Source organism: Hermetia illucens, chromosome 2 (genome assembly GCF_905115235.1).
Source record: "Hermetia illucens chromosome 2, iHerIll2.2.curated.20191125, whole genome shotgun sequence".
NCBI classification, from domain to species: Eukaryota; Metazoa; Arthropoda; class Insecta; order Diptera; family Stratiomyidae; genus Hermetia; species Hermetia illucens.
The window spans coordinates 17994066-18005211 of NC_051850.1; the positions used below are offsets into that span (position 1 = coordinate 17994066).

Sequence of the window (11146 nt, forward strand, 5' to 3'; positions counted from 1 at the left end):
TCTTTCTCTCTACCCTTGCTACCGCTGCTTACCGGGCACGCCCACTCATCCAGCTTCACCCCTGTATTCCAAAAAGCGCAGGGTCCAAGAGCCTTATAGTTTTGGCAAACAGGAGTAAATCCACTCTTTCGTACGCTTTGCTGAAGTCAAACGACACAGCTTTCACAACTCTGCCCTTACCCTTGGCTACAAAGATTTTCAGCAATTGGTCGATTTCCCTTTCTGTACCCATAGCATTCCTTCGCTTTCACTGACCATACCCTTCAGAATTTTGACGAAAATGTTTATTAGGTTCAGGTTAATCTGGTTCTTGGGTATTGGAATAATCTTGATTGTTTGGTTTCTTCATTTACTCAGTTAATATAAGAGTACAGAATTTTGTCATTCCCTGGAGCGGACTGTCTCTTGAACTTAGCAAGAACTTTGTAGCGATCATCCGTGCTGAAGTCCACATGGCAATAGGAGGCATAAAGTGTTGTATCTAGGGGTGCAGAACCTTTGCCGTCGTTATCTTTTATTTTTGTGAGAAATTTTTGTTTCCTGTCTTTATCCCATGATGCAAGTTGCCTGGACCCTTCCTGAAAGTTTCTGAAACCCCTGATCTTTAGTCAGAACTGTTTGGTGCCGGTCTGGTTCGACATTTTTTCCCCCCTGCTGAATTCCTCCTTCCTTCTCCATGTTTGGGGAACTCCTTTAAGTTCGAAGTAAAATGATGAAGCTCACTGTATGCGTGAACGTTCGCAGTTCTCACCTTTCCACCAAGTTTGGTGTCAATCGCTATAACCGTTTCCGAGAAAAATGCGTGTGACAGACAAACAGACAGCAAACCCATTACAATCGGTTGTGTTACACAAAACCTTAAGAATGAACTCAGTTTACTAGTCTGTCTAAGGCAATGCAGTCTACGCCATCACAGGAATAATGTCAATCGATGATCTGGCCAATGTGATTATGATATGTTGGGAAACTCAGTTCTTCTGGGAGACAGTCAAACAACGCTGAAAAGGAGGAATCGTCCCGTAAGTGTCAATAACGATAAGAATGGCCAAAATATGATGTTTGCAACGACAGATCGATTTCTAATCTGACAGTTCAGAAGAAAGAACCGTGAAAACCTACATAGGTTTAGTTAGTGCGAGGGTCTTAGCTATGAAGTTGCCCCAGAAGACCCAGATCACGTTCTCTGTTGAAATTTGCTAGATTCATGATTGGGCCACGTGCTTTTGAAAATTTCTTAATTCGCTTTCAGAGAAGGAAAGAATTCGTAATTAGATACGCTGCCTGCATAGGACGTTCAGGATATGAGAGCCGAAATGGGACGTCTCCATAAATGTTTCTTAGATTTAGAAGCATTGTATTGAGATTGGCTAAAACTGGAGGTTAATTCGTTTCAAAGCACTGTTTTTGACGTGAAGAGCTCACTGCCCTTTCAAACAGATAAAAGGAAGATTGCGCCTATTTTAATGTACTATCTAGAGGGCGCTTTGCACGAGGTAAATTTCGCTATTATGATGGTCCGTAGAGAGGTTTCAAATAGTATTTAGGCTCCGCAATAGGAACTTGAATAATAATTATAATGGATTGCACAGGCAAAAGCGAGGGTGGAAATATTTGATAAGTAAGTCTTTAAAATAATTCTAATCAATCAGTAGTTTTTATCACTATCTTATCGAAGTTTCCCTTCTTACTATATGCTTTATCTAAACACTAAAATGCATATGTACTTCGATTACATTGCACATAGCTAATCACTCTTAATTTTACATAATTCTAACAGCAATATATATAGCAATATTGACTTAATGTATAACTATTTGTAATTCCATCAGATCGTTCCCATTGTTCGATAGTAGCATCCACTGTTCATATCTTAACAACAAAAATTGACCGCTCTTGAAAACCGATCGATAGTCCTGCTTATTCCGGATTGGGTATATCTGCCCAGAGTGGGCGATATGACACCGAGGGACCTTGCATTTCCTGCACCAAGCGATCAACGTGTAATAGATTGGCAGATCCGGAAGGGTGAGACCAGTCAACCAGATCATCAAGCAAATGTCACTGTTCTTTATGGCCCTTTTACGAGATTTCCCTTCTGATCTCAATATATCTGCTAAGCTGATCTTCGTCGACATTAACAAGACCGGCAGATAATCTTTGTAGTCTTTGCTGCCCAGATCCTTAATTCTATCGATTACTAGATACATAGCGTGACATTTGTTGAAGCCATAGTGGCCAAGTTTGGGGTCGAAAAATAGATTCTTATGCATGCTAGGTGCCATGCATTCCACAGGGATTCGTTCGTGATCAATCTTTATGTGCTTTGAAAATTCAGATACGAATACCAATTTACTGCAACTTGAAATTGGGCATATTATCGGGCTCCTTGGGATATTCAGATTAGCTGCCTTGGGAATTTCTGAAGATCTTTTGCGGGTATGGATATCGTTATCAGTCGCAGGCAGTGTTTTATATTGGGGAAGAATTGAGAACATATCGGCGAGTAACTGAAAGTGAGCCCTCGAGGCTGTGATGTTTATTTCCTTCAATAAATGCTGAGAGGGTTGAGATTGTGGTGGGATTTTCATTTCATCTTCAACTCTGAAGCGGATTGGTGAAGTTTCATTTGGTTCATCTTTTGGACGACTTAATTTAAAATCGACGCTCTTTTTAGTATTTTCGTCTGAAGGGATGTTCATGATAATGTTTTTGAGATCTTTCAGTCGTAGGTTTGAATACTCTTTCTGAAGGAAGCGGATAAAATCGCGGATATCCTTAATGTTTCCCAGATTGGTCGAAGGACTTTCAAAATAATCGCCTACTTGAATAGCGACTGGTCTGCTTGTCGGTCTGCCATTCCTTGACTGTTCTGGGGAGCTTTCTTTCTGCGATGTATGCTCCACTTGACAGTAGTAAACTGTATTCTCATGCACTTTTTCGGGAAATTCCTCACCGTCTGAGTTGACTTCAGGAATATCGTATAGAGGCTCACTGACCTTTGCAAAAGAAATCCCTGACTTGATGGGGAAAGTATGATCAGAGTTTGGGAGAATAGGAATAGGGTTCATCAGGGTGTTGAGCTTGACTGATTTACGAGTATCAACTGTACTACTTAGTGGACTATTGTAGGACGTCCTCCAACTTCCTTCAGAGTTCAACTCATTGCTGGAATTCTCTTCTAATGGAGAAGGGATAGCGAATTCAGACGCTTCTTGGATGTATGCATCTTCGGCGAAATGTGCATCTTTATCGTTTGGCTTACTTACAGCAGCTATGGAAGGATCTGTATTGAGTTTTGGATATGATTCCGTAGACGTTCCAATCGTCCGTGCTTTGTCCATAATGGTATCGTCAATTTGTTTGGTATTGTTGACTTGTTTGTCGTTATTACTTTCGGTGATTGGTAGATCAGCTGCTTGTATTTCATCTTTTTCTGTTTGAATTTCATCAGGTTGTTCCAGATTTTTATCGTCGGAGGTTTTATCTGTCGCACTGCTTTCTGACTTATCTTCGAAAGGGGAATAAACCTCTTCCAAGATTCTCTGTCGCAAGATACATTTAGATTGTCGCACTATCTCGTCACGACGTACGCTTCCATGTACGATTCTTGGAAACAAATTCAAATTTTTCAGCGCTTTTTCAATCTCTGCCGTTATTGTATCTGATAAGAAATTATCTTTGCCTCTTGCCGTTGCGTCGTAAAATCTTATTTGTGGGGGAATGTCCCCTTGTACGCCTTTAATCATGAACTCATTTTTAGGGTTCAACTTTCCTTCATCGAATGACGAATATACTTCGTTTTTCAGTTTTTCCCGAATATTTTCACTGAAGCTGTTACTGAATTCTATGATCCGTTGAGGTCTTTTCTCAGAGTTTTCATATGCTGGCATTTGCGTTTTCAAAGGATGTTTGGGTTGAACAATTGAATCCTTTTCTGTTGTGGTGCTAACATGGACTTTCCTAGCATCCATGGTATGAGCCGGGTAAGGCAGAGTATAGCTTCTAGGGACCGTGGTTGAAATTTTCGAAGATATTCGATCTTTTGATGTAGTGATAATTGTAGCTTCGTAAAAGGATTCAGCATTTCGAACTTTGTAAGCAGTAACCGTAGCGGGGGGTGTATAATTAGTTGCTTTACGAAATTCTGTTAAATGCTGAATGACTGTGTTCGAGTCGGATAAATCTGAGTCGGTGTCAATTTCAAATGGCTTGTCAGGTTCAAACTCCCACCGGGATTTGCAATTTATGTAACTTGATTTGTTTTGCATTAGTCTATCGAGATTTGGATCAAGTGAGAGTGTATGGGCCATCTGAAATTGAGAAAAAGAAAGATAATATCGCTGCAAGAAACTGGCATAATTAATTTTTCAAATCTATTATAAATCGATCGATTTGATCTCTTCTAGCTTCGTTAGTTATAGTTGGATTTCTACCAAACATTCCAGTATCGTCTCCTACATTTATTATGTATATATCACTGCAGTTGTACTACTAAGATGAAGGACGGTCACCCATTAAAAATTCTAAATTTATTAATTTAGCAACAATTTGATAAGCTCCTTTGACTGGACTGCGGACGCAGTTTGAGGACTAGATCCTATATAGTGACATCATAACGAATTCCAAATTTTTGTGTTGAGTACTTTCTGAGGGTGAGCCCGATCACAGTTCATTTCTGGCCGTTTTGCCTCGAAACCACGTATAGTGATGCCAAATATAGAGAGTGGGAAATCTATTGATGCGTAAATATATGTTCATTCACTTTTCCAGTCTGCATGGGTATTTATCTCAAAATGGCTATGGGAAGGGTATGAGAAGTACAAGTTAAAAATGAAAGACGTAAGAAGGGGTACGCATACAGTGTAAGGCTCGTCAGTGCCAATGATTTTTGAAAAACAGCAAGTGAATTGCCGGAGGCATCTAAGACAATATAAATGTCATAAGAGTCATTTCAGCACTATGCAGTGGAGCAAGTCGGGGACTTTGACATGTCTGGGGGGAACTGGGAACAATGTCTGGGGAAGATTTCCTTTTTCACACCTTTCAAGCACGATTTTCCTTTTAAATATGGTTCAAACATATTAGCTGCAGTCTATTGTAGTTTAAGGATTTCATAATAAACAACACCGCTCTGTTTATTTGGGAAGAAAGTTAACATCTACAAAATTGTGTTCACGCTTGAAAGGACTGTCAACTACTGCAAGACCCCACATATACACCTTGAAATTGCAAGTACAGCACTTAAACGAATACGAGAACAATCGTCCTCTGTCCTCTGTCCTCTGTCCACTGTCCTCTGTCCTCTGTCCTCTGTTCTCTGTTCTCTGTTCTCTGTTCTCTGTTCTCTGTTCTCTGTTCTCTGTTCTCTGTCCTCTGTCCTCTGTCCTCTGTCCTCTGTCCTCTGTCCTCTGTCCTCTGTCCTCTGTCCTCTGTCCTCTGTCCTCTGTCCTCTGTCCTCTGTCCTCTGTCCTCTGTCCTCTGTCCTCTGTCCTCTGTCCTCTGTCCTCTGTCCTCTGTCCTCTGTCCTCTGTCCTCTGTCCTCTGTTCTCTGTCCTCTGTCCTCTGTCCTCTGTCCTCTGTCCTCTGTCCTCTGTCCTCTGTCCTCTGTCCTCTGTCCTCTGTTCTCTGTTCTCTGTTCCCTGTTCTCTGTCCCCCGTTCTCTGTTCTTTGTCCTCTGTCCTCCGACCTCTATCCTCTGTCTTCTGTCCTCTGCTGGCTACCCTTCGCTGGAAAGGGTAGAAACTGGTTTCTAATTTCAACGAAATACATTTTGGCAACCATTACTGCTCTCTTGCAACAGGAAGTAGGAAAAATGGGGAAGCCCCTTAACAAAGGTCTGAACGCGACAGAGAAACGAGCCCAATTAGTGTTTGGGTGTTTTAATGCATTAAATTATAGAACCATGACTGGTGTAGGAAGAGCAAGATGAGTAGAAGCCGGAGGACGGTATCTTGAGCACAGAAGGGCGGATCTTGGTCGGGGGTGACTTCGATGCCAGGGGATATGAATGGGGCATACCTCACCTAGAGTATAGGAGTAAACGTATTCTCGAAATATTAATATTGATTAAAATAGAATTATAATAGGACAGGGCTCGTAGTTCTAAACACCGAAGGCATTGAGACGTGGTAAATTTTCCGTATATTGGCGGACAGCGGGAATTCCCGAGAGGGATTCCGCAACGCAATAAAGAAAAACGACATGATTGACGAGGTGAACCGGTTATAAAACGGTAATCTGAAAAATCCGGGCTCTGCGGAAACTCTCTCCACTTAAAGTCAAGCAAATGGACCACATTATACGGACAATATCCCTGCACTGCCCCATCGAAGGATGTCGGCACTGAGTCTAAAGCCTTAATGGCCCCTTGACTGTCGGCTATGTTACGCTGGCCATTGCCCAGTCAACCGCAGGTTTCCACTATTGCCAGTATTTCGGCCTGGAATACATTTATGAATTTTATGAGACCATACGACTCGATTGCATTGTATATATCCAAAAGAACACGTCTCCGGGTTTCCACTTTTCCTTGGCTCGGAAGCTCAGAGCGATTCCATGTAAGGCTCTGTTCCCTTCAGGGGTCGTCAGAGACCTTCAACGGGTCGCTTACTATATGGGGTGTGACATCCCCGATGTGTCCGAGTTAGTAATTCTGACCCCCTAGCCTTGAGAAAAGCTCTCGGTGAAGAGCGAACCGCGAATGATCGGTACACGTCGGGACACACTGGGAGCCCCGGAGCCGTCGATAGCTCCCTTTGGACGTCAATGAGGTGAGGTGAGCCTAGCTCTGCCAAGGTGGTGGCTGTGGGAAGGAAGACAACATGCCGGAGAAGCGGTCAGATAGGTCACTAACCGAAGACCTGCAATAAAAGCGAAAGTTGGGTTCTCTGCAGTGATCGTGGCGCGTTTGGTGAGAACGTTGCACATACTGCAAGTTCGGAACTCGAAAGGGTTAGGGCGCGTATAGCATGATCCGCATTTAACAAATTAACATGCACCGGAATGAAACCGCTCACCAGTAGCTAGCGCAGTTTGCTTCGGAGGTAAATACTGATCTAGTGCTAATCAGCGAACAATACCGAAACAGAGACGCGCTTTATGGCATCTCGACTTATCGGGTACCGCTGCCATCTACGTTCAGGGCGAAAGCTGGGGGAATGGGTTTTTATGGATTGCGATGTTCCAGGATCTATCCTTCACCAAGGTAACGCTACCGCAATTGTCCTACCGTTTGTAGATTACCGTCATGCTTATATTCAGCTCTCGTATAATTTGTGATAGCAGGTCTTGAGTTGCCTAGTCGTTGAGATTGCTCCCTCCTTTGTGCCATACCAGTTGTGGACACCCTCCTTCCCCATGAATAACATGCATCGTGGATGTTCAGTATAACCATTGACGCCTCAGCCGGACTTCAGGGGAAAATGGATTTTGGAAATGGCGGCCAGAACCGGGCTCGTCGTTTTAAATATCGAATCCACGCCACCGTTTCCGCGCCGAGGCTGTGAAAGAAGCATTCCTGACATCACTTTTACGTCGGAATCTTTGGCTTCACCGGTGGACGAGTGGCGAGTCCTGCAAGGCTTCTCGGCAAGTCACTGCCAGTACATCGAGTTAGAAGTGGTTGAAGAATCAACGCGACGCTTCCCCTGCCTATAGAATGTCTCGAGGGTGAACATCGACAAGTTGGTCGAAGCTGGAACAGGCAGAGTGGCCCTGGAGGGTGCCCCGAGGGGTTGTAGCGTTGCAACTGAAACTGTCGTAAACTCAGTGATGACCCTGATGACGACAGCGTGTGAGGTTTCCACGCCTTGGAGGAGCTCCAGCCGTGGAAAGCTTTCTACGTATTATACTAGTAGATGGCAGAAATTGCCGACTTATGGATTGAGTGTCATAAGTTCCGCCGTTTGGCACGATGTTTACAAGCTAACGAGGAGGCACGTACCACGAGGAGGCAGAGTATGGATCAGCAAAAAGGAAATTCCGTAGTGCGGTAAATAAAAGCAAAACTCGCGGCTGGCAGAACCTGGTCAACGAAGTGAATGAGGACCCGTGGGGACTTGGCTTGCCACCCAGAAAATCGGGACTCTGCGGAAGCCCTGCATACTAAATACCGACTAGATGGACCACATTGTACGGACATTATTCCCCAGACATCCTGCACGGGTTGATGTCAATTGGGCAGAAAGCGTTGAGGGTTGCCCCTTTTCACAATGAGAGAACTCGAAGAAGCGGTTCTCACCATGAAAAACAAGAAGGTGCCAGGTCCTGATGGTATCCCGGCGGAAGTTTACAAACTGGTATTCCGGCAACAACCAGACTTGCTGCCTGGGGCATTCAACGCTTGCTTGAAGGAGAACATTTTTCTTTGTCTCTAGAAGGTTGTCAGATTCGCGTTGATCAGCAAGTGAAAAACAGACCCGGAGCTGCCGTCTGCATACTAACCGCTGTGTATGCTTGACACGGCCGGGAAAGTGCTCGAAAAGTTCATCAGGAGTAGACCCGCTGAAGCGAACCCCGCTGTGGAGGGCTTATTCCCAAGGCAGTTTTGATTCAGAGCAGGAAGATCCATAGTGGAAGCTGGAGGTCGTGGATGCGGTTCATCGACCCGACGCACAAGGCGCCGATCTCGACGGATAGTGGTCCTCATAACGCTTAATGTCAGAAATGCCTCTAATTCCGTAAGATGGGCAGATATGCTAGGCACATTAGAGAATTCATCCCGCGCGACGAATTATCTCTTGCGGATGTTGAAAGATCATCTGAAAGGCCATTCCCTACTCTATGAGATGCTAGAGGGCCAGAGGAGGATGGAAATCGGTCGGGAGTAGCACAGGGATCCATGCTTCGGCCGGATAATAGCCTGCTGAGATTCGATATACCTCAGAACCGGCCGTGATGGTCATCAAGGGAGCGATCTTCGTTCCCCTTCTTGCCAAGGAGCGTAAAGCTGTCTACCGCCGTATGTTCGAAAACTTAAGAGAGGTGGTTGCCCGTGAAGAACGTCAATGCACCCTTACTGAGTGGCAACTCTCTTGACAGAATGAGCCAAGAGGCAGATGGGCTACTGCGCGTCATATTGACAATTTTTACCCATGACTGAACCGAACGCACAGTGAGATTGATTAGTCCCTTACCCAACTTCTAAGCGGGCATGGAAGTTTTCTCTTGTGAAAGACGGGATGGCTTTCATCAGCGGCAGCGGTATACAGACACAGGGGAGCTCTTTCCAGACAATATTGGCAGAGAGATGCTGAAGACAGCAGGCAGGTAAAAAAGAATATTTGAGATGCTCGCCAAAATAGAACTAAGGGCTTCCGGGTGTCTGTCCCAAGTAAGCAAAGTAAAGCGGTAGAAAAAATGTTGCCACATGATGAAGTGCAAGAAAGCCAGGATATGAATTCGCCCAGAGGTTGTTGTCATCCAAAGGAATGGGCATTTTTCAAACTCGGATAAACTGCAAAGGTCAAAATTGATCCTGAGCTACATAGAAAACCTAGACCGTCACATTGGGGCTGAAAATGAACTATGTGGAAAAAAATGATGACCTTCGCAACATAGTCAAATCTCCATTCGAAAAAGATGCGGCACTATGGAACTAAATGTTGGTGATCTGCACATAGTGCAAGGACATGGATGAACCCATACCTAGAGAAAAAAAATTACGCTGCTTTGAGGGAGCAATTTACGCCACAGGACCTAAAGAGAAGATATACGGTTAAGCACAAGGTGTTCCGCGTGAGTAAACCTACATGTCTATGTGGCTTGACCAGCCTACTATACCAAGGACTTCTATAGAAAAAGCCCTCTTTATTACATAATGAATTCCAAAAGCAAGCAATCTGTTTCTGTGCAGGTCTTCTTCTTTTTCTTCAGCATTTGTCCCGTTCATAAGCGGGGTCGACCAGTCGTGATTGGTTTCGCCATTTGGTTCTATCAATTGGCTGATCTACTTTTCAATGAAGGAGCCTGGACTATACAGTGGGACTAATATATGTTTCTGTGTCATAATCAAGAGAAGTCATTTGGCATACTTGTAAGTAAAATATCCAGAAAAATTCCAATGAGTTTCCCTGCTGCCGTGAGGATTTTTTGAGTAGACACAGTTTTCAACACTCTGGCACTGGGTGGGAATGGTTATTTTGTGTTTTCTGGAAGTTTGGATACGCTGTTGGACACATGAGCAATTTCTTTTTTGGGAGCCTTGGGTACGCTTAGATTTAGTGGTTGCACCCGCTACTATCTCCTATTTTTACTATAACTGTAGGTTTCTTTTCTCTTTCCTTTTCGGGTAGGTACGTGAAATATTGAGTCATACTCACGGAATTATCATTTCTGCTGCCGTCGCATGCGTAATCTGCGCTATTTAATATTGCATTTGAAGTGAACTCTGAATCAGTGATTATTATTTCCTGAAATAAAACCAAACATTATTCTTAATTCGTTAGGGACTAACTCTGAAATCACATCATGACGTGGCATAAGGGATATCAAATCCGGGCTACACTTTTCAGTCCTTGTATTGTTAACATTGGCAGCTTCACTGCATGGCTCACGTTCAACGTTTCGAAACACCGTTTTGGGATGAGCTTCCAGATATAATTCAGTTTGTCGGATTATGCGTCCACTGCAAATACTGCAACGATTTTTGTCCTGGCTTTCGGCACTACATGACCGGCATAAGACATGTCCAAATTCACAAATGAAGCTGTCATAATTTGGCAAATGCATAGAGAAATCTTTGCATTTTGAACAAAGCATTGCTTTTATCGATGTATTACGAAAAATTTATAATTGCACTAAAATGAATAATTGGGCTAGTTTGGAAGAGTATCGAATCAGAATTGGGTTTTATGTCTGTACATACTTGAAGTTTTGAGTTTGTAAGGTGAAGTTTAGACAGGATGTCATGTTAACATGTTAAAAGTAGGCCTAGAAAGAATATATACGAAAATTCTGCTTAGTTAAAATGAAATGAAGAACCTCGTTCCAACCTAAAAAATCCTTTCAACAATAGCCATAGATTGTTGATAGACGAATGTTTGGAATGTTTGACGATGGGGTATAATTTAAGTCTCATTCATAACCTTGGATCACAACTAACTCTCGAGAGATGACAGAACACGGGATTATATAAAATTCTTCATTT

General features: G+C 43.4%; 1 protein-coding gene across 1 annotated transcript; it reads right to left on the reverse strand.

Annotated features, from left to right (window-relative positions):
- Nucleotides 1-1799: 1799 nt before the first annotated feature.
- Nucleotides 1800-10758, reverse strand: LOC119647689. The gene is made up of 3 exons (XM_038048772.1): nucleotides 10465-10758; nucleotides 10320-10409; nucleotides 1800-4310 (listed from the first exon to the last, which is right to left on the reverse strand). Exons 1-3 carry the CDS (start codon nucleotides 10756-10758, stop codon nucleotides 1800-1802), a joined length of 2895 nt encoding a protein of 964 aa, XP_037904700.1.
- Nucleotides 10759-11146: the final 388 nt, after the last annotated feature.

What these genes read in the sequence shown, in the direction of transcription:
- LOC119647689 (XM_038048772.1), bottom strand. Translation starts at nt 10,758, where the DNA reads ATGCTTTGTTCAAAATGCAAAGATTTCTCTATGCATTTGCCAAATTAT. An exon ending in CCCTTATGCCACGTCATGAT is followed by an intron (nt 10,410 to 10,464) that starts GTGATTTCAGAG and finishes GTTTTATTTCAG; the next exon opens with GAAATAATAATCACTGATTC. An exon ending in GCAGCAGAAATGATAATTCC is followed by an intron (nt 4,311 to 10,319) that starts GTGAGTATGACT and finishes TCTCAATTTCAG; the next exon opens with ATGGCCCATACACTCTCACT.